At 38.4% G+C, this 23,774-nt stretch overlaps 2 protein-coding genes and 1 long non-coding RNA gene across 5 annotated transcripts in view; 2 read left to right on the top strand and 1 right to left on the bottom strand.

Annotated features, from left to right (window-relative positions):
• Positions 1–23,774, bottom strand: part of LOC148722076 (uncharacterized) — a 153,159-nt gene that overhangs the window by 37,882 nt on the left and 91,503 nt on the right. The gene's annotated exons all lie outside the window — the stretch shown is intronic.
• Positions 432–22,872, top strand: LOC111321925 (glycogen [starch] synthase). 3 transcript variants are annotated; one of them, XM_088735436.1, is made up of 21 exons: positions 432–710; positions 1,517–1,806; positions 3,441–3,622; positions 4,468–4,506; positions 4,771–4,923; positions 5,437–5,622; positions 6,262–6,276; positions 6,416–6,545; positions 6,885–6,924; positions 7,611–7,688; positions 7,822–7,872; positions 8,189–8,258; positions 8,606–8,712; positions 12,782–12,841; positions 13,180–13,258; positions 14,143–14,256; positions 14,574–14,700; positions 15,250–15,407; positions 16,140–16,241; positions 16,611–16,691; positions 21,877–22,872. In XM_088735436.1, the coding sequence occupies exons 1-21, from the start codon at positions 700–702 to the stop codon at positions 21,994–21,996; spliced, it is 2,193 nt and encodes a 730-aa protein (XP_088591562.1). In that variant the 5' UTR covers positions 432–699; the 3' UTR covers positions 21,997–22,872. The 3 variants fall into 3 exon arrangements, with proteins under 3 accessions (XP_088591562.1, XP_022780672.1, XP_022780671.1); XM_022924937.2 differs by lacking the exon at positions 432–710 and having other exon boundaries at positions 1,205–1,806; positions 16,611–16,719; XM_022924936.2 differs by lacking the exon at positions 432–710 and having other exon boundaries at positions 1,211–1,806.
• Positions 16,726–19,083, top strand: LOC148722080 (uncharacterized). The gene has a single exon (XM_088735441.1). The coding sequence runs from the start codon at positions 17,154–17,156 to the stop codon at positions 18,321–18,323; it is 1,170 nt and encodes a 389-aa protein (XP_088591567.1). The 5' UTR covers positions 16,726–17,153; the 3' UTR covers positions 18,324–19,083.

Genomic DNA, 23,774 nt, shown 5'->3' with positions numbered 1-23,774 from the left:
CTTTACCAGATAACAAGATCGTTTACTGTGTCCTCAAGAGGAACATCCGTTGGATGAAAATTGGAGACAAAGAACAACAGAAAAAAACGCAATAGGCTGTAAGCTTCTGTTGGGCAAAATTAATGATGTCTATGGTTCAAAGATCCCTTTTGATAGCGTGATTTACGTGTGATCAACGAGCTCGGTAATCGTGACGTGATTATTTCTTATCACGCGACTGAGCACGTTCATTTGCTATAAACATAGAAATATGTAGTCATGATCTCGTTATAAATGACTTAAACAGTCTTTAAAACATACATATAAGTATGAAAATTCTGTGAAAACATCGAGCAGAGTGTAATGGCCTAATGGGCTCCGTCCCTGTGAGAGCTATGCAAGGAAAACTCCTAAATAATGTTTGAAGAATCCTTTGGCTTCAATTTCGGTTTCAAAGATCAATTTTTCACGCAAATCTGACTTGACATGAATTACAACAGATTGAAGTTCAAAGAAAGTTCCCCAAATTCCCGGAGGCTTGTCAGGAATAAAACGATCGATTCTAGAGAACAGATTTGAAATTCTAGAGGAGTTCATAGTTCGATTTGTCTATAGCTGTAAGTCAAACTACCACGCAAACTTTGAACACGCCCTCCAAACAAACAAACAAACACAAAGTAGTTTAGCTGTGCTTGCACGCATCAAACTCGTGAAGCTAATATGGACGTTGTGTAAGTATTTATTTCTCTTATTATCCCACAGCAAAACCTTAGAAACAGCGTTAAATCAATGTTTGAAACATTAAATGACGACTATTGGGAATAGATGCATACCAAGTCAGTTGCTCGTAGTTCAAAGAATGGTTGTGAACTCGAAAGTAGCGGTGTCTGGTTTGCATATAAACAATATTCATGGTACTTTTGCGGGGTATTTCACTTATCGAACCTCAGATGCCTGTGACAACTGTACAAAGTAACCAAGCTTCTCAAAAAATTACAGAGCACCATTAAAGGTGTTGCAAGCGTTTGACAAATTTCGTGTTTGGATTAAAAGCCCTGGCCCCTACGTTGAAGAATTGCCACTTAAAGCTAAGCGCTAAAAGCAATTTGCTTCGTTTTTTCTAGAAATTTCGAATAACTTATTCCCATAGAATAATTTAAAAGACATTGAAAGGGTTGAAATTCGTTCCTAGTGATGTGATGGAATTTTCGGAAGTTGACCTTCATGTACATGTGTTGGAAGTAAGATGTTAAATCTGTAAGTCCATTCAAAACACGAGGGTCTCACATGCCCAGTTTCCATCGGTGAACCGTTCAGCTGCTGTAACATCATGTGAGCGTAAACATAAACTGTAACAATCTTATTTTTTTGGAATTTTTCATTCGATCTTGGAACGCGAAGGCAACATCGCCTTCTGTTTGATTGTGTTTAAAAGATATATGGACTTTTTCGTGGTTGCTCTGTGAATACATGGAATGTGCGACCCATCGTCTTGTTTTCGTCTGATTTTTCGCTTCTTTACTTCGTTCTTTGAAAGCACAGAAAGTATCCCGTTCATTTCTTTCTTCTCAAAATTGCAAAAACAAAGAGCACTGATGCGGAGTCGAAGAGATCAGACCGATGGTGACATGGAAACTATTCGATCGGGTATACAATCCTTGGAGCCAGCGGGGATACCTGAGAGCAAGTTCGAGGTTGGTTGTGAGCGAACTATGGAGAGGACGTTAAGTGGGGCTTCAGACATCTTAGTGCGCCCTTGGGATGGAGTTCCGAATCAGGAGCCACACTATTTTACCTTTGAAGTTTCGTGGGAAGTTGCTAACAAAGGTTAGTCTGACTTATGCTTGCTAACAATTTACTTTTGCCAGACGGAAGAGATGCTAATAGTACTTCCCACCCCACGGGCTGTTCGATTTGGTCCAAGAACTTTTGCACCCCTTGGGAAGCATTGTCATCTGTCATGTACTTAACCATCTGCGATGTTTGGTAATGATTGTTTTAATTTCCAAGTCGTCAAAAAACTGGTTTATTTCAGAGGCTGCACATAGACAGACTTGCTATGACACATTTCTTCTTTGACCTCGATTAGTTTTTTAGTATTACTTTAATTAGGGTAGCAAAGCCGTCCTATTCTCAGCTGTCATTTACAGTCTTTTCCACCGACTGCTACCAAAAGAACGTTACCACAGCTAATTCAGTCAGCTGGTGTTCTTGTTTGTCAACATCAAGAAGATGATTATTGTAAAGTGCTTGACTATTTAAATTCAAATGATCGAATAACAAGCGAATATCCGTGTTGTCAGGCAACTGGTTCTAGTATATTAAACGCTAAAAAAATTATGTTGTAAACATATCTCGTGAACAAAGTCTGACTCTTTCTTTACAATTTATTAATAGGAACTTTAATCGATGATAACTATTTTTTGTTGTCTTAGTGGTTAGTACAGTTTGCATTGTCTTTACTGAATTATACATAACAATAAACTGGTCACAATGTACATGCAAACATATATAGACGTGTATCAGGCAAGCTGGCTGCTTGGTTAACTAACTGATAATATACAGTGTTCCCCCTCTCGATGACAGGTAAAAGAAGTTTTCAAACTAATGGAGCAATCCTTTTACCTGAGTGTTGAATTTTCAAGATTTTTTTGCAACTTTAGGCAGTAATAAAAAGTCTGATAGTTTCGAAAGAAACTGTTTGGGGCTGCATCGGGGGAGTAATGAAATAATTTGGATATATCGACAAAGTTGAAATGGTAAATTGGCCACTGTAACGATTACAAAAGCTGACGTTTCGAGCATTAGCCCTTCGTCGGAGCTAATGTAATAAAAAGTGCTACAGACAGTAGATTTTACCAGTTACCACTTGAAAAGGAGAGTAATGGGTATAAGGGATGGGTATTAGTCAGAATCCCCTTAGCTATACCAATCCTTGTAAATACATAAGAGGTTCTTTTCATTATAATAACACTAGGCTTATTTGGCACCTGTGTCCAGGAAAATTTAGCTTGGATCTTAAAGATAGTGGTTAGGGGCTCCTGATTAAAAGGAATTATCAAGTTTTTGATGAAAGTTTCAAAGGAGACCAATTTGGTTGCCTCTTGATCCCGATTCCTTTTAAACATAGTCTCAAAACAGACAGCTGATAAGATTTACAATAATTTGTGACAATTTTAATAAAATTAATTGTTTGCTTCCTTTTTGTTAAAATTGGATGGAGCACAAAGCAAGTGTTCATTGCTTTTTATTTTATTTAGTTTCTTTCCTTCAACCTGAGCAATGCATTTGAGGCCAAAGTATTGGAGTTTTATTCCTGTTCCTATTTCATATGGGAAATTCACCCTTCAGGAATTTTGTTGAAATTTTTATGCAACAGGAATCTGAAGGACTACATGCTACCATGATAGCACAAAAAAGTAGATTTAATTTAATAAATTGCTTTTTTGGTATGTTTTTAGTTGGTGGGATCTATACTGTGATCAGATCTAAAGCACCGGCTGCAGTTGATGTACTAGGAAACAAGTATTGCTTGATAGGAATTTACAATGATCTGCAATGCAAGACTGAAGTTGAAATGATGGAACCTGAAGATCCTGCAATGAAAGGAGCTGTCCAAGCCATGAGAGACAGTGGTGTAGAGGTATGAGAAATTCATTTGCTATTCAAAGAAAATTATTGAAACGAATAGTAGTTGTCAGTTGTCAATGTAGTTGTCAGTTATGTTAGATATTAACAAATCTGGTTTTTACTTTGCAAAATTGTTGCATGGTACTTTAAAGAAAGAGGTTTACTGTGATTTGGCTAAAAAAAAATGATGTCAAATGTTTGTGATGTGCCTGCATGGAACACCCAAGTAACAATTAATGGTGGGTCATTCATCCACGTGCAATGAGATTGCCTCTACCTTTGTGTACCACATGGCACTAGACTCGTACTCTGCAGGTCATTGTGTAGTGTTTTTGGGCAAGACATTTTACTTTCATTCACCTTGTTCCACCTACTAGTATAAAGGCTTGGAAGACTGGAAAGCTTGATGTAATGCTGGGGGGGGAGGTGGGGTGGGGTGAGTAGTAGAAGATTGACTGAAATTGAGAGAAATCTGAACAGGTTCATCAAATGTTTACCATTTTCAGAAATTTGTTGAGAGTTTATTGTATTGTAATAGCAGCGGAAACCATCAGGTGTATTGTTACTCCCCCTAGATGGGAACCCAGTCCATCACAGGCTACTAATTCCCACCCCCCCCCTCCTCCAGCATTGCATCAGGCTGAACACAGGCAATTTGCCAGTAGCCTGTATACTAGTAGGTGGAACAGTAAAATGTCTTGCTCAGGAACACTACACAATGACCTGCCCAGGTCCTCAACCTAGTCTTTGCAACCCAAAGTTCATTGTGTTAAGCATTATGGTATCATATCTTCCCAAATAACTTTATTTAATGGTTATGAAATTGGAATGTTCATATCTGGTCAATTTTTCTTGCAGACTCACTTTGGGAGATGGTTGATTGATGGATATCCCAAGGTAATTAGAGAAACATTTATTTGTCCTTTAAAGTAAACTTATATACTTGATCATGGTAATACACACAATCTTTGGAACAGTTATTAGTGATCAATACAGACTTCAAGTTCGAATTCAAAATGTTACTTTATGAATGTGAGAACTTGAATGCTTGGCTCTCTCTTTCAGAAAAGGGATGAGATTTCTCTTAGTTATCAATACAGTTACAAGTTGTGAAAATCATAAAATTTGCTAGTTACAGTGTTTACATTTTCTATGTCTTAGGTGGTTCTTTTTAACATTGGCTCAATTTACCACAAGCTGGGTCAAATGAAGAATGACTTTTGGAAGAAAACTCACATTGGTATCCCTGAGCCTGACACAGAGTGTAATGATGCTGTCGTGTTGGGATTCTTGGTTGCACAGTTTATTGGAGAGGTGCAGAAATCTTTGAGTATTAATGCTTCTAGCTTTGTAACTCTTAAGAATGATTCTTCTTTAGATATAATGAGGAAAAGGAAACAAACAGAAAACAAAGGAAACATGGTTTAGGAGAGAGGGGTCAGATGAGGGAGTAGGGGATAAAATTAGTCTGCCGTTAAACATAATTGAGTGTATGAATTATAAACATATTTTGATTGGTTTTGTACTTATGACCTATCAAGAGAAGAGGTTTAGACAATGTCATTATTAATAAATGTTTGTTTTGTTATTGTGTAAAATCAAGAGATTATTTGATGCCATAAGTCTGTACAGTAACAGATCTCAGGTGTCAAAATGTGGTAAGATAATCAGTCATTTGTGCCTTGTGTGCCACTTATTTTTCTTGCCACATTTTGATGTCATCTCTGGTCTAATAATAAAATGTACAGATGCACAGTGTCAATCATCCTTATTGTTGTTTCATTGTGAATGGTCAATAAATTGATGCAGTGATGATTTTGTTTTCAGTTTCGCGCCAGATGTGAACCAGACCTACCTATAGCTGCACATTTCCATGAATGGCAGGCAGGGGTGGGACTTGTTCTCCTGCGAATGACAAATGTGGCTGTAGCAACAATTTTCACAACACATGCAACACTGTTGGGCCGATATCTTTGTGCAGCCAATGTGGACTTTTATAATAATTTGGATAGGGTAAGTCAACCAAGCTTTCTCTCTGTGATTTTTTTACTTAGTGCTGAATGCTTCAATTAAATGTTTAGTGATCTGTGTGTATATGGTATCAAAAATTGTGAAATAATACAAGACAATCAATATGCCTGATTCTAAAGTGCAGATTGTGTTTTTACATTGTGGTGAAGTACAAAATGCATTGACAGAAATGAGAAAAATGTATTGCTTAGCTTGATGAAGTGATTTGCAATGTGCTTCGCAACATCACAGGTGTATGATTATGGTCTTCAGTGGATAATGGACCCAGGTTGTTAATGTACTTATTACAGCTGTAGAAAACCAACAAATAACAGTAAAGCATCAGAATTCACCATAAAGGTGATCATAACCAGATGACATCATCACCTGAAAAAGACTTCTTCTGATCAGTATCCAGTTAAAAGCTCACAATTATTTTACACAATTAAACATAACTCATTTCTTGGGAGGATTTCTCATTTTACTTGTTAATTTTGTCTCATTTCTAGCCTTAGAATTTCCAATTTATTGCCAAAGGTTGCTCTGTGTTGCAAACCAGAAGAAATCTTGATGTGATATGCTTAAAACTCTCCTAACTTTGTTTTTCCTTTCCTTTTTATGTTTCCTGATCGTGCTTATCAGTTTGATGTTGACAAGGTCAGTGGATACCAGTAGTACTTGTATTTAGGTCTCATTACTTTCAGTTTGCTAACTGTTTGGTATTGATTTCAAGTTTAAGAACTCTACAACAGTACCATGTGTGACGTTATGAGTTATCTCTTCATCCTGATTTCAGGAAGCTGGAGATCGTAAGATTTATCATCGTTACTGCCTTGAGCGAGCCGCTGCAAACAATGCCCATGTATTCACTACTGTATCACACATCACAGCAGATGAAGCAGAGCATTTACTGAAAAGAAGAGCTGGTAAGTCATCTGACCATATTTTTATGGATGTCACTATTACTGGTATAGAAATTTGACTTTAATTTCAAGCCCTCCATCAAAGGCACTCACTCCTAGTAATAAAATGGCACATAGCACCTCTAGAGGTTTTCTGAAAATTACAAAGAAATATTAATTATAGTGAGGACCAAGAAATGAAATGAATTGTTTTCTGTGGCTTTAAAAGATCCTTTTATTTGGGAGGCATTGACTAATTTAGTTATGTTAGCACTGATATTTGCGCACTTGATAGCTTTTTCTTCTTTCTAATACAATCAAATTAGCCTTTGTATTGATATAATTTTTCCTATTCTTTCACAGAAATTGTCCTACCAAATGGTTTAAATGTTGTCAAATACACGTAAGTATTTTCTTTTTGTTCCACATTCTGCGCATCTATTTAATTTGTGAAATCTTCATTCTCTCACTCTTTTGTATAACTGCAAATGTTAAAGGAGTTATTTATTAATTAAAAGTAACGAAACTCGATATGAATATCAGATCTTTTTAAATGTACCCGATCAAATCTGACTATGTAGAAATTGAACACATTGCCACCAGAAACTGGCATTCAACCCCTTGACTCCTGCTACTACTGTAGTATCTAATATGAAAATTGAGAAAAACCTTAAATGCCATTTTATAAATCACAGGAAGATGAAAATGACATGTCAAGTTGTTGTCAAAGGGGGTGACCATTTATTAATGTATAACAACTAAAAGATTTCATCCTCAGACTCAATAGTTACAACAACAGTTCCCTCCCCCCCCCCCCCCAGTAGACTTTGGGTGGGAAGGAAAGGGCTAAAGTTGATAAGCCGTAGTTTGACAGATTTTGTCACTGAAATGTTATTTGGAATACACAGTATGGACAATTGTACAACAGTACATATAAATAATTACTAGTTATGTGAAAGATACTGCATTAAAATCCATCTTTTTGATATGAACTTGTTTCTAGATTTTTTTTTTCACTAGAAAACGGAAACCAGATTATTTTATCCCTGATGTGTAGAAACAATTTATTATTTGTTTGAACTTGTACAGAGCTCTACATGAGTTCCAGAATCTTCATGCCATTTCCAAAGAGAAGATTTGTAACTTTGTGCGAGGTCATTTTCATGGGTATGTAACATGGAACATTTCCGAATAAATTGTTGATACTTCATTTAAACCTTTGTGTACATTACTTTCATTATAGTGTGGTTTTTAGCAACACCTTTATAGTTAACTTTTAACAAATAACTTTTATCTGCAGACATCTAGATTTTGATATGGACAAGACACTGTTCTTCTTCAGTGCTGGAAGGTAGGCCACAGCACCTTCGACAACTTATTAACTCTTAGCAGTGATCAACACCCTCTTGTAATTATTAGAATATAATACTAAAAAAACAATTTCAAGTGATGGGAATGAATAAAGGCACTGGCTGGAGGGTGTTATTCTTAAATTCTCCTAACTGATTGACAAAGAAAAGAACGGTTGAAAATGAGAATTGCTTGGTGAAGTTGAAAAGATATTTCGGGAGTTCCAGTATGAATAGCACAGTTCTACTGATGTCTGGTGTGTAAGTCAAGAGAAAGTTCGTGATTTATATATATGTAATCAAAAAAATATTCTGTAGGTATGAGTACTTCAACAAGGGAGCTGACCTGTATATTGAAGCATTAGCAAGGCTTAACCACCTGTTGAAGGTATTTTGTTGCTTTGATGATGTTGCATGATATTGCTAATTGTAACAACAACTACTTTGATGAAAGTTTTGGAAGAGAGTCCTTCAGTGTAAGAGGAAGACAAATCCCTTTGTTAGAGGCTTGCCTTTTACTGGAACTTCTTAGAAAGACTGCCCAAATGAGAAATGAGAATCGAGTATTTTCAGCTTGTTCGTAGAGTTGTAAATCCCTGAATTACAAAAGTACATAAAAAAAATTGGCTTACACTGATTTTACTAGTATTTTAGAGACAGTTACTCGACTGAATTGCAAAAACAGAGATTCTTCGATTGCCCTCGTGAATGTGTAGTGTTTCTTGTTTTCTTCAGTCCAGTGGCAGTGATGTTACCGTAGTCGCATTTCTGATATTTCCAGCACGGACCAGCAACTTCAATGTTGATTCACTGAAAGGACAAGCTGTCACCAAACAGCTCAGGTAAAAATACTGTTCCTTTTGGCTTGGTGATCTATTGTAAGCCTTTTAGTGTTAAGCTATAAATTTGTCTGGTTAAACATCTTGTTGATCAGTTAGAGACTGATGTGATCGATAATGCGGCATATAAAACGCACACACTGGCCAAAGAAATATTGCGCCGGGCGCGGCCGAGTACCGTATGTATACTTTCAGGTTTATTGTCCCGCTAGTTAGTGCGTGTGTTTGCCGTAAAACCGTGACTTTGGGAGTTCATAACTCTTCATACGTTAGGCCAGTAAGATCAGGGGTTTCAATTAAAAGGATAATTTGGTTTTATTAACTGAGTTGATTTTGTTAATTGGCCACCATAAAGAGCTTCTAAGTTGACGTTTCGATCATTAGCCCTTCATCAGAGGGACTGGGGTGAATTTAATAAAAGCCGGTTTAGCGCCGCTTTTAAGACCTCTACTTCCAGCAGACTCTCGTGTGTGATCGCCTGACGGCTGCCTATCACACCATCGGCGGCGACATATAAAAAAAGTTACTGCAACGCTCATTGGTTGACCAAAATACTTGCGCCATCATTTCAACCAATCAAATAAAGACTAAGACCAATGGCAACTTGGTAACAAGCGATTTCCAGCGCATGGGGTTGTTTCCGCGCATTTTCTTATTTTCTTTAAATTCTCGTTGGTTCCTTATTCTTCCACCCCGATTGTTTGTTATGACCTCTTGGTTCAAGAACGTTACTAAATTTCTCAAAGCGCGCAAATTTTGAATGATAATGATTCAATTGATAATGGCCGCGAATAATACTAAATTGTAAAGGGAATAATGGCAGTTATGATGATAACGATATTTATGATAGTAATAACGATTTACATTACATTTAATTTCAATATATCAACAAAGTTGAAATGGTAATTTGGCCACCGTTACGATCATAAAAGCTGACGTTTCGAGCGTTAGCCCTTCGTCGGAGCGAATAGAGGAATTGTGGGTTGTGTGTGCTTTTAAAGGCAGAAAATGGAGCTACGTGATTGGTGGGAACATGGCAACGAGAAAAAACACGAACAAATTAGTAGAATGAAAAGCGTTCGTTGATACCTGTGGGATTTAGACTGCCGGTTTGAAAGATGAGCTTTTGTTAAAGAGTTTTACGGCTTTCCATGCTACCTAAGTGCAAGGAAAGACCGCAGATTGCCATATGTTGCTTAGAATGATTAGGTAAATTGAAATGTCTCGCGACTGGTTTCGATGTGTCCTTGTCATTGCTCTCCACGTCGCGAAGGTGTTCTCGGAATCGTTCACCTAGTCTTTTGCCTGTTTGCCGATGTATATCTTTTTGCAATAAGTGCAAGTTTATTTATTTATTTATTTATTTAATTATTTATAACAACTTTATTGTAATAATCAATACAAAAGGCTGCCATCAGAGAGGAACTGAATCCTCATGTAAGATGGCCCCCAAAAATATCTACAAAGCTATGAAGAAAATATAAATCAGATAAAAAGTTATGCAATAGATTCCATTGGCGGAGGTGCACGTGAACTGATCGGTGATCTTAATACATCGTTTGGGTCCTGATATTTTCTCAGTGTTGTGAATGAATGGACACGTTTTACATCGTGCGCGTGCGCATTTAAAAGTTCGTGGTTGGTCATTAGTCTCAAAAGAACTTCTGACCAAAAAATTGCCTATGTTTTTGTCGCGTTCGAATGAAATAAGCGGAGGCTGCGAAAAGATAGTGCTTGTCTCTGGATCGTTTTGAAGTAATTTAAAGTTTTTAAGAATGATGGATTTAACTGAGTGGTTGTGAGGGTGAAACGTGAGAGTGAATGGAATGCGGTCGGAATCTTCCTTTTGTGACGTTTGTGGTGCTGAATGTCGATCAATGAGTTGGGCGCGGTGGTAGCCCGCTTGAACGACAGAATCAGGGGAACCACGTTTATCGACAAACTGGCACATTGAGTCTGATTTGTAGTGGAAATGAGTCATCACTACATAAACGACGAAGTCTTAGAAACTGAGAAAAAGGAATGGAATTCTTAACGTGAGATAGATGCGAAGACGAATACAACAAGTAATTATGCGAGTCTATTGGTTTGTAATATACACTAGTGCATAAACCGTTGCCTTCAATTGAAACTTTGATGTCTAAAATGGATAAAGAATTGTCAGAAATTTCCCAGGTATATTTCAGAGCCGGGTGAAAAGAATTGACTGCGGTTATGAATTGAGTCAGCTCCTCTCTGGTAGAGGAGGTGGCGCCGATACAGTCGTCGATGTAGCGACCGTAGAGTTCAGGTTTGGAGCCGTTGTATTGGCTGAAAAATTCGTGTTCCGGCTCTGAAATATACCTGGGAAATTTCTGATAATTCTTTATCCTTTTTAGACATCAAAGTTTCAATTGAAGGCAAAGGTTTATGCACTAGTGTGTATTACAAACCACGAGACTCGCATAATTACTTGTTGTATTCGTCTTCGCATCAATCTTACGTTAAGAATTCCGTTCCTTTTTCTCAGTTTCTAAGACTTCGTCGTTTATGTAGTGATGACTCTCATTTCCACCACAAATCAGAGTCAATGTGCCAGTTTTTCGATAAACGTGGTTCCCCTGATTCTGTCGTTCAAGCCGGTTACCACCGCGCCCAACTTATTGATCGACATTCAGCACTACAAACGTCTCAAAGGGAAGATTCCGACCGCATTCCATTCACTCTCACGTTTCACCCTCACAATCACTCAGTTAAATCCATCATTCTTAAAAACTTTAAATTACTTCAAAACGATCCAGAGACAAGCACTATCTTTTCGCAGCCTCCGCTCATTTCATTCAAACGCGACAAAAACATAGGCAATTTTTTGGTCAGAAGTTCTTTTGAGACTAATGACCAACCAGGCACTTTTAAATGCGCTCGTGCACGACGTAAAACGTGTCCTTTCATTCACAACACTGAGAAAATATCGGGACTCAAACGATGCATTTAGATCACCGATCACTTCACGTGCACCTCCGCCAATGTAAGCTATTGCATAACTTGCACTTATTGCAAAAAGATATACATCGGCAAACAGGCAAAAGACTAGGTGACCGATTCCGAGAACACCTTCGCGACGTGGAGAGGAATGACAAGGACACATCGAAACCAGTCGCTAGACATTTCAATTTACCTAATCATTCTAAGCAACATATGGCAATCAGCGGTCTTTCCTTACACTTAGGTAGCACGGAAAGCTGTAAAACTCTTCAACAAAAGCTCGTCTTTCAAACCGGCAGTCTAAATCCCACAGGTATCAACGAACGCTTTTCATTCCACTAATTTATTCGTGTTTTTCTCGTTGCCATGTTCCCACCAATCACGTAGCTCCATTTTCTGCCTTTAAAAGCACACACAACCCACAATTCCTCTATTCACTCTGACTCCGACAAAGGGCTAACGCTCGAAACGTCAGCTTTTATGATCGTAACGGTGGTCAATTGACCATTTCAACTTTGTTGATATATTGAAATTATTTCGTTACCCCCACCGACGCAGCCTCAAACAGTTTCTTTAGAAACTATCAGCCTTTATACATTACATTTACATTTTTACATTTATATAGCGCAGACTTCTATGTGGATATATTCAGTCGCGCTTAACAGTATCGTAAGGTTGAGATCGGACGTCAACATTTTTATCAGGCGGTTCTGGCAGCCGCTTCAGTTCATGTAGCGATCTCACCTTCCCACCCATCCCACCCCGGGAAGGACATCCACTACACAGTAATCTCGTGCATGGGAAATTTTACGTCTCGTGCCCCTAACCCTTCAGGAGACGGGACCTACGGCTTTACGTCTTATCCGAGAAGACGAAGCAATGTGAGTGAAGCGTCTTGCTTAAGGACACAACGTCATGCCCCAGCCAGGACTTTAACCCGGGCCAACCGACCCAGAGTTCAGCGCACTGACAGCGTACTCACGTAGGGTTAATAGTATTGATAATAATTATAATAATAACAATAACAATAACGATAACAATAACGATAACAACTAATACTCTGGTACTCTGTTTTCATTCACATCTATGATTTGTTCCTTCTTCTTAGTGATACAGTCTCTGAAATCCAGGATAAAATCGGAAAACGAATATACGAGTCTTGTCTTGGGTAAGTCCCTGTAGCATTATGTTGGTGGCGATCGCAGCTTTTTTTAACGCTTCTTTCATGGATTGTTGGAGAAGTTGAAAATTGCGTCGTTTGTTCAGTATTCATGTCTAATTCCATTGCAAGATTGCGAGGTGAACATGTCGCAAAAACCTCTTAAAAAAGTTTTTTTCCTCTGGCTTGATAGACATGTTTTCGAGAATCACAGGAACGAACAATTGTATTAACTGCACCACTATGCGCCTCGATTTGGAACAATTTTTAATTCTCGCGTGATTAAAGAATTCGTAAAATTTTAGTTGTTGACTGTTTAGTTATTACTATTTTTAACTTGAACATAGGGGAAAGCTTCCGGATGGCAATAAGCTTTTAGAGGCAGATGAGATCATCAAGCTGAAGAGATGTATCCTTGGCGCTAAGGTAACACGTTGACTGATTTTTCATGACCGAACAAATTGCTAAAACAAAAAAGGGAGATTTGAAACAATGATAAACAATTCCCTTTATGTGCAGAAATCAATGTATTTTCAAGAGAGAAGATGGCGCGCTTATTGACTCAGTAGTTTCTTGAACCAAGTGATGACAACAACTAATCAGGGTTGACGAAGAAAGGAACCAATGAGAATTCAAAGAAAATGCGCGGAAACAAATCCAAGCGCGGGAAACCGCGAGTTACCAAGTCGCCATTGGTCGTAGTCTTCATTTGATTGGTTAAGATTATGGTGCAAGTATTTTGGTCAACCAATGAGCGTTGGGAATCAAAACCAATCACATTCGGCAGGTACTCAGTTGAATATTTCTTTGCCGTGAATGATCAACAAGACTATTCGCAAGGAAAGAAATGAGTCTCGCCGGTGGACTGCAATTTAAGCAATTGCAGAAAAGAAGCTTGAAGAAAAAGTTTAAGCTTGAACAGGATTTGAACCTGTGCCTATCAGATACTAATTAAGTGTTACTCTCCACCGAATTACGAAGCCGCGCGTAACGAGCGAGTAAAATTTTAAAGGGTTCATTTAGCCATAAAGGAACCTCGTCACAATGTATTTCATTAAAAGTTGTGGTGAGACAATTCACATCTTTGGTATAAAGCCTGGCAGCAGCCTTTTTTTTTTCAAACTTGTCAAGTTATCTATAACCGTTGAATGTTGTTAATCTTGTTCCCCCGTAACCAACTTTGTTTCGTTTACTTCACTCACGTTTCTCAACTTTTGTGGCTCAGCTACGAACTGGAGAGATCGAGACATGGATAATCATTGTAACATCAGTGTTATAAAATACATGACATTTTTATTGATATTTTGCAGCGTCCAAACCTTCCTGCCATTGTGACTCACAATATGTTAGAAGACTCTGTGGACCCCATTCTGTGTCACCTTCGCAGGACGCATCTTTTCAACAAGCCTGAGGACAGAGTCAAGGTTATTCTTAATACAATTCTCTGCTTCCAGTCAACTGGCAATCACTCGTTAAGTCTCGCAGTCTTTTTCTAAGGAAGCACTATGCTTGACGTGAGATATCGTAATCTGGTGTGGATGCGAATATGAATGTCTTCCATTGTGCTTGCCACGAAGTTTTACGTCCTTCCATATATGGGTATGAGATGTTGTGGATATTTTCCAACGCACATCCAGCCTTGCTTTTTTTAGGACAAATCTCTTCCTCTCCCTCACCGCCGCAGCCTTGAACTCAGTTCATTGAGAAATAACCTTTGTTTTTGTTGCTGTTTTTGTTGTAGGTTATTTTTCATCCTGAATTCTTATCCACGATTAGTCCTCTTCTTCCCATTGACTACAGCGAGTTTGTGCGAGGCTGTCATTTGGGAGTGTTTCCTTCTTATTATGAGCCTTGGGGCTACACTCCAGGTATAACAACCTATTTTGATATTGTGTGATAGACGCCATATTTATGACAACTATCAAACGATATTTACACATTTATATTTGAATAAAGGTTAGGCTCAGGGTTTTAATTCCCACTCTTCGTTTTCTTGAGGTGTAATTCTCTGAATCCAACACTTTTTTTTAGGATGAAGAGTAAGGTGGCGTGAAAACAGTCTTAGGCTTGATTTACCTGTCAAAATTATGGTTATTATTCAGTTCGAAGAAAACGCGTTGATAATTTTGAAGCCAGTGAAGAGATCAGTAGTGTTAGGGGGTGATTTTGTAGGTTTAGAACTTCGGAAGACTCGTGCAGCTATAAGACTTTCAAACGTTTTCCATTCGTGCCTACAAATCACGAAATACATTTTGAGTCAATCAACGAATCTCTCGGACATAAATTGTTAGTCTCATCGGTAGATACATTATTTTGTTTTTGCTTTTCCTTGTGTTTTGCCGATTATTTTAAAAGTTGCTAAGTGAATGTCACATCTGGTTGATGATGGCACATTTTATGACTTTCTTTTTTCACAGCGGAGTGTACTGTGATGGGAATCCCCTCCGTGTCCACCAATCTATCAGGATTTGGTCGGTTCATGGCAGAGCACGTGACTGATCCTACATCCTATGGCATTTATCTTGTGGACAGGAGATTCAAGTCAGCTGAAGAATCAATTGTCGAACTCACGCAGGTTCGACAACATGCAACACCGTCTGATTCGCGTTACTCTCGGCCTAAATACAGAACATACTGTCATATTGAAGATCATATTGTGTAGCTCGCTTGCCACTTGCAAAATGTACCCAGCAAAGCCAGGCCTTAAGTCATAGTTGACGTTTTTCACAAAAAATCACTGCGCAATTTCAACGGAAACTTCAAGGCGCCTGCTATAATTAAATGAAAACCTTGCTTTGACAGCGCAGCTTCCTCTTTTCCAGCAATCCAGTCATATTTCCATCTTGAGAAAAAATGTTGTACAATCAGGCTAATGTTCCAGCGCTCTGGCCATAGAGGCGGTCTCTCCTCGTTACTCTAGTGGTGGGTTAAAACTACGTGTAGTCCATAACCTGCAGTGCAAAATGCAGGAGTCTTAAAAGGGGACCGCAAGTTATTGTTTTACGGCTACTTATAACTGATTGTCGTAAAATAAACACCAAGAAGGCCAAAACTGAGGCGCAAGAAAACGGGAATTTTATCGCTGGGAGAGTCACAAAGTGAAGTTATGCAACTGAAACCAGTACGACCTTGACATTCCATTAAACATTCCCCTGGCGAATTTACAGGCGAATTGTGAAGAAAATCTGACAAGATGCAGGGGGTAGCCGGCGATTGACTAGCAGTCGGAGTAAATTCTGGTTGGTGTGCGATTCAAATCCAGACGAAACCTTTTCACTGAAAATATGGTATTTGCTTTCTGTTACAGTACATGATGAGTTTTTGCAAACTGACAAGAAGACAGCGAATCATTCAGAGGAACAGGACAGAACGTCTTAGTGAACTCTTGGATTGGAGGAGTTTGCACCGGGTGAGATCTCTGTCACTTTACGGATAAAATTTTTGGTTAGATGAAAGTAGTTATCCCTTCTTAACTCTTTTTCGTCGCTTTGTTGTAAATACTGCACGTGAAAACCTAGCCTACGAACAGGCCCTTGTTAACAGCGGGGTAAGTCTACTACGGTGGTAGATAATTTGGTTTTATCAACTGAGTTGATAATGTAAACTGGCCACCATGAAGAGTTTCCAAAGCTGACGCTTGGAGTGCTAGCCCATATCCTCATAAACAGTGCTGTTGCACAAGCGCATCTTCACCAGCGAGTATGTTAAAGGCCATCTGGCGAGGCTCACTGGGAAATGAAGACTGTTCTAAAACTTCTGTTTTTTTTCGTTGTTTCAGTATTACACCCGTGCACGGTTACTTGCCTTGCATCATCTTCAACCGGACAAATACGAGAAGCCGAGCATGACCGAGGAAGCGGTGAGCTCTCAGTGATGTTGGTTGATGGGTAATTTATGTCTTCCTCTTTCTAAGTTTATTTTCTTATCGACCGAGTGAAAGGCCTGGAAAGGAAAATATTTGATTGGAGGTCGTGAGGTGCGGACCGAGAATGAGAGCCAACTATTTTCCCTTCCGACTCTCCTACTTAGTCAATAAACAGTTTATCATATGACCACTATTAAAATGACATTAGATTTTGTTAGACATTTAAGAATAAATATTAGCGAGAAAAACACACAACGTTTCGATGACTCCATGTCGTCATTCTCAAGTGAGAAGGGAATAAAAATGAATAGCTAATTTATACCGTACGGAGGTGGCAAACGTAAAAAGTTAAAAAAATTTTTAAAAATTTAAATAAATAATTGCGCGTGTTGAGTTCATAAATGTAAACTATTAAATAAATAGTTTCGCGCGTATGGAATCCGATTGTTTGTATCGATGAGACCTATCCTATATGCCACCGGCACTTACAACTATGCCCTCGACAAGTGGCTTGATGACAAACTGAAGCCCCTGTCAAGCAATCGCTACACAATATCAGATACCTTCTCCTTCGCCGATGAGATTCAAAACCTAGTCATCGACGAGAATGGCATTCTGGTATCCTATGACGTCACGTCACTATTTACTAATGTGCCGCTTCAAGAAACGATCGAAATCATTGCTGAGAAGGCGTTCGCTGACAACTGGTTTAATACTACACACGACCTCAGCATTACAAAGCCTGAACTGGTTCAACTTCTAGAAGTTGCAACTATGAATCAACTATTCCAATTTGATGGCAATCTTTACGAGCAGATCGACGGTGTGGCCATGGGTTCTCCATTGGGCCCACTTATGGCAAACGCATTTCTCTGTTCTATCGCAGAGAAACTAGATCAAGACAACAAGCTCCCTGAATTTTACAGAAGGTACGTGGATGACACGTTTGGTATTGTCACAAGTGTACCAGCAGCAGAAGATTTATTATCAACCCTAAATAACTGCCATCCGTCCATACACTTCACCATGGAGCTAGCATCTGGAAACAAGTTATCTTTTGTCGGTATGGAAGTGCTCAAGAAAGGCTGTAAACTAGAAACTAGTGTTTATCGGAAACCAACAAACACAGGCCTATTGCTTCATCACCAGAGCCACGTCGATAAAAGGTACAAGAAATCACTACTTAAGACCATGTTGAATCGTGCATTCCGCCTGTCGTCCACATGGGCGTCCTTCAAATCTGAATGTGATCATCTAAATATGATGTTTACAAACCTCAAGTATCCCGACCACCTCATCAATTCCACCATCTCTCACTTTGTCACCTCAGTTAGGTCGGAAAACCCTGGAGTGCAAGCTCAATTATCCATCAACGAAAATGCTGTTCACCGAGTGGTTTTGCCTTTTAAAGATCAAAAGTCAGCTGACGCAGTGAAAATGCAATTATCAGATCTAAGCAACAAAATCGAGCAAACCCTTCATCCCGTGTTCAAGAGTCGCAAAATCTGTGAAGATCTCAGAGTACGTGAGCCTAAACCTCCTATAGTTAGCCAACAATGCGTTGTATATAATTATAAATGTGATCTGTGTGATGCAGAGTACGTATTGTATTGTATTGTATTGTAGTGTAATCTTTATTTAGACACGATCAATTCATCAGCCTATAAAAATACATATCACATACGCTAAGATATTTAAAATTAAAACTACATACTATAACACTAAAGCTGTTTTCCGTGAATGCCGTGCGTTAGACTTAAAGAATGTCATTGATCTTACGTTTAAATAACCCCAGAGACTCTGTGTTCCTTATATCGCGTGGTAAACTGTTCCATAAAGCTTTTTCTGTAATAATTAGTGCGCGGTAGTGGAACATTAAGCTTATTTTCAGAGTCCCTGAGGTCATAAGCAGAGTCACGCCACGTAAACTTTGAATATAGATACCTTGGAGCTAGCCCGTGCAGACATCTAAACATCATGGTGGCTTTATGGATTTCCTGCTGGCGTGCAAGATTTTTCCACCCTAAAAACTCGAGTAGCTCAGTTGCATCAGCATCATAGTTAGAGAATGTCAACACACGGGCTGCTCTATTCTGCAATTTCTGCAGTTTGTCTCGTAGCGTTTTCCCACAGCTACCCCAAACAATGTCACAGTAATCAAAGTGAGGGTTTACTAAAGCTTGGTAGATGAGATGTAAGGTTGATGCTGGGATCAGGTGCCTAATTCGCTTTAGGGCCCCGATACCAGAGGCGATCTTTTTTGTTAGTTTTTCGATGTGACTATGCCAATCGAGTTTATCGTCTATTATTACACCAAGCGATTTTGTAGCTGTAACCTGGCTCACTTGAGTATTCTTGAGTATTGAGTATTGTATTGTTATTCTAATTGTTGGTGAAGCTGTGAGAGTATTCAGTCTCTGCCTCGACCCTATTAGCATGAATTCGGTTTTAGTCATGTTCAACGTGAGTTTGTTCGATTGTAGCCAGTTGAAGACGTTTTCTAGGTCTTCATTTAGACAAAAGTGAACGTTCTCAAGATTGCTTCCCGCATATGTGAGGTGCGTGTCATCGGCATACATTCTCGGTTTACAATTTGATAAGCAATTTGGAAGATCGTTGATATATAATAAGAACAATAATGGACCGAGGATGGTCCCTTGAGGGATGCCGCAAGTCAACGAGTAGCTACTGGATAGCGACCCGTTGACAGAGCATTTTTGTGTTCGGTTTTCCAAATATGACTGAAACCATCTGAAAGATTTTCCATGTATACCATAATAGTTTAGTTTCGATAGAAGGATCTGATGATCAACAGTGTCAAAAGCTTTTTTCAAATCTAGAAAAATGACCCCATTGATTTTCTCCTTATCAATATTGTATGCCCAAGAATCTGTCGCTTCCAACAAAGCTGTTACAGTTGAATGATTAGCACGAAACCCTGATTGGTTTTGACATAAAATATCGTACTCTTCCAAATAGGCATATAACTGTTCGTAAACTATCCTTTCAAACACCTTCGCCATTATTGGAATCACCGATATTGGGCGGTAATTGTTAGCATCACCGCGGTCACCCAGTTTATAAAGAGGGGTAATCCTTGCATATTTCCAGTCGTCTGGGAACGTCCCTTGGCTAACAGATTGATTGAAAATATCACATATCGGCACACAAATAAGATCAGCACATTCCCTGATAAACCTAGCAGATATTTTGTCAAGGCCTGTTGCCTTTGACTTGTCTAGTTTATTTAAAAGTGAAAATACTCTAGTTGGATTCGTGGGTTGGAGCTTAAACCATTTATCTGTTGCGGTAAGATATCTTTGATAGCTACCACTATCACAATTTATCTCACTGGCAAGTTTTGGACCAATATTAGCAAAGTGGTTATTGAATTCGTTTGATAGCTCCAACGGATTAGTTATCGTTAATCCGTTCATTTTTAATGACGCCACTGGCGTTTTCCAGATTTTCGAGAAGTTAGCTCGTTTATAGTCTGCCAGGTCTTTCGGGAGTCGCTGGTTTGCTTATTAAAACTATTTTGGTAATAAACTTCCTTAGCTGAGCGTATTTGCTTATTGACTATATTTCTTTGTTTCTTAAATAATGCCCAATCGTTAGGATCATTTGTCTTGCTAGCTTTGATTTTTAATATGCCTCTATTATGCATAAGGTCTTTCAATTCAGAGGTAATCCACGGAGAACTCCGTGAACGAACGCGCATCGTTTTCAGTCGGGTACACCAGCCGGCATTTACATCAACGTATTAATGAGCACCGTAATTCGGCCATCGGCAAACATCTAAAGAACGACCACGGTCTACAAACCATCGGCGACCTGACCAAGCATTTCAACGTACTTAAAAAGTGCACCGGGAAACTGGACTGTGTAGTTCATGAAATGCTTTTCATAAAGTAGATGAAGCCCTCTTTGAACAAACAATCGGATTCCATACGCGCGAAACTATTTATTTAATAGTTTACATTTATGAACTCAACACGCGCAATTATTTATTTAAAATTTAAAAAAAAAATTTTTTTTTTTTTTTTTAACTTTTTACGTTTGTCACCTTCATACGGTATAAATTAGCTATTCATTTTTATTCTCTTCTCACTTGAGAATGACGACATGGAGTCATCGAAACGTTGTGTGTTTTTCTCGCTAATATTAATTCTTAAATGACCACTTTTAAAGTCTTGAGAATTTCAAAAATTTGATTCAACCAAAATAGGTGATAGACGGGTGTTTGTGGAACAACCCTCCGCCCAAAAAAGGACTTTATAATGATAAATTGCGAATTATAGCAAGGAATTCACCAAAAAAACGCTACTTATTTCCTAGTTTTTGTTTTCCTTAAAGTTCAACTTGAACAAAGTTTTCCTTTTTGCAACAGACCCGTAGGAGTGTGGGGCCAAACGGCATTTTCCGTCGGGCAATAGTCCTTCTGGGCCCTCACACGTCAGCTTTAAGAAGGGCTTTCGTGAGCGGGACCGCACGGGGCCGGACGGGTTGTGTGATAAAACTTGTTTATTACTTTTACTATTGTGTGATAAAAGTCTTGACCTGTTTTTAAAATCAAACTCAATTGGAAGCTCTAGCTGATCTCTGTGCTGAACTGTCTGTCGAAACCAAGGTAACATAAAACAGCAGTCAGAGTCGTCGATCACAGCAGCCAGTCAGAACAAAGTAAAATATTACGAAGAGCCAATCAGCTGATGTGAACTCTCAGTATATATACAACAAGGACTAAGAGACCTTAGAGAGGGTGGTGTGAATTTTATAGAACAATACAAATGCGGATTACTTTGACAAATTACTTTCAGCTTTAAATTGAAAAATTCTTAAGCTACATGTTGTGACTTCGCCTCGCGCGGGAGTTGTGCAAAGTTGTTTTGTGTAAAGTTGCCGGAAACATTCCTCAAATGTTCCCACATCCTAGCAAAACACTACATTATTATTGTGTAACTTTTGCTGTTACATTTACCAGTATAAGACCCTTTTAAATCCGTAATCGCTGGCTAACAAAATTTGACTTGATTACTATCTAATTTTCGACCGTTTAAATCTTTTTTTTTTTCTTTTTTCTTTTGCTGGCAAATCAAACCATCTATTGATTTTCGATTGATCAGATGTTTGTCAATTAGTTTTTGGACATATTAAACCGTTGGATGTTATTTTTCAGCAATCGAATTTCATTTATCCACGCCCAAGCTCAGAGCCACCATCTCCGGTCCCCTCCGAATGTGGCTCGGACACTGGCGAAGATGAAGAAGACACAAAGCATCGACTCTTTAGTGATTAGACTGTTTTACCACGGGAATGATTTTTAGTTTAAATAAGCAACGTGTTCTTTAGATACAAGAATTTTCTTATCAAGTATTCCTTCAATGACTTAAAATCCAAACAAAATTTAAAAACAAGGCATCTGTTACGCTTAAGTCATATCAGTTGCCTGGCTTAATCCTCGTCCTTGTGACTTCAGTCGATGTTTTTGTAACGTATTCTTTCGACGATGAGTCACGCTCTCTCTTCGAAATCGGCGTGACCAAAATTACCTGCTATTTGGGGAAAGAGTTGAGCCGAGTACCGAGCCAACTTTTCCCCATTTCACTCTGTTATTTAAGTAACGCTTATCTTTGAGATGCGGGATTTGACGAAGATTATGTTGCATTTATAGAGTGTTTTAAGTTATGTTTTATGGACTGAAAACCGAATTGATGCCAGTTAAGCCACAATTCATTTAGGGAACATATTTAAGAACCGGAGGGGATGGCGACAGTGGGTGTTCTTTCGAAGTGAAAATTCGTGGAAACAGCAATAGAATTTACGACTAGAATTCAATTAACATCGCTTTTACACGCACGCACAAATATATATATATATATATATATATATATATATATATATGTGACGATGAGTATTTCGTGTAAGAGTGATATAGTTAGTCTCAATATTTCTAATCTGAGTGTTTATAGGTAAGACAGTTTACATATTTAAGCTGTTTAGCGTAAAGTTGTAAGATGTAATTTAATTCTTTACTTGCTATAAACATGGTTTATTTTTACTTTTGAATACCCAACAAATTGAGAGAAATGATAATTACTCAATGAGATGATATTCTTGTCTAATGCGCAACGAATACAACCAGCAAATTAAAGAAAGTTTATCGTTCACAATATTGGTGACACTTCTTGCCTTGATTCTCATCTCACTAACTGTTTCTCGTCAGCGAAGCCTCCTGGGTTTGCTGTGTTTTTTTTGTTTTGTTTTTAAGTTGTTTTGTATTTATTTTTGTTTTTCTTTATGATTTTGTTTGTTTTAGTTTGTTTTTGTGTTCTGTTTTTGTTCGTTTTTGTGTTTTGTTTTTGTTCATTTTGTTTGATCCTTCAGTACCCGCTATATCTCTCCAACATACGAATTACTTCGTTTCCTTCAGTGAATTTTTTATAACCCTTTCATTCGCAGAATCAAGTGATCAGTTCTCTGGCCTGTTTCACATACATTTCCTGCAGGTTAACCACGGAACTTAAATTTGTTTTAATTCAAACAATGGCATCTGTTGGATATTTTTATTGCATCTCATGATCACGTACCTTTCTGCGCGAAAATGTGTTGATGTATGGACGAGGAATTGCTGCACACTGCTGGTACGAAAAGGTTTAGTGTCACGGGAGAGGGAAATGTCGATAAGAAACTTTCCAGACCTTTAAAAATAAGAAAGGTAGATGCATTCAAATCGACCACACATTTTGCATCGTTATCTGACAAATAGATTCAACTTGGTTGAGGTGTAGATCTCATATGACGTCAGAATTTGGCAGAATTTGTGAAGAACTACAGGTATCCGTGATGTACAAGTTACCAGAAATAATCTGTAAGCGGAGAGGCACACGGCAAAAAGGAATATTTGCTTGGGTTTTATCTTCTATGAAAAGAACACATTTCCTTTGTGGTTTTATTAACTGAGTTGATAATGTTAATTGGCCGCCGTAAAGAATTTCTAAAGCTGAAGTGGCGAGTGTTCACCCTTTCTTCGCTCTGACGAGGGGCTTAGCTCGAAACGTCATCTTTAGAAACTAT

Source organism: Stylophora pistillata, chromosome 10 (assembly GCF_964205215.1).
Source record: "Stylophora pistillata chromosome 10, jaStyPist1.2, whole genome shotgun sequence".
In the NCBI taxonomy this organism is placed as follows: Eukaryota; Metazoa; Cnidaria; class Anthozoa; order Scleractinia; family Pocilloporidae; genus Stylophora; species Stylophora pistillata.
This window is presented reverse-complemented; position numbering and strand designations above follow the sequence as displayed.

Excerpts from the sequence above, each read along its gene's own strand:
- LOC148722080 (XM_088735441.1), top strand. The coding sequence starts at position 17,154 with ATGAGACCTATCCTATATGCCACCGGCACTTACAACTATGCCCTCGAC.
- LOC111321925 (XM_022924936.2), top strand. The coding sequence starts at position 1,455 with ATGTGCGACCCATCGTCTTGTTTTCGTCTGATTTTTCGCTTCTTTACT. Across the intron at positions 6,546-6,884 it reads TTTACTGAAAAGAAGAGCTG|AAATTGTCCTACCAAATGGT; the intron begins GTAAGTCATCTG and ends ATTCTTTCACAG. Across the intron at positions 16,692-21,876 it reads CGAGCATGACCGAGGAAGCG|CAATCGAATTTCATTTATCC; the intron begins GTGAGCTCTCAG and ends GTTATTTTTCAG.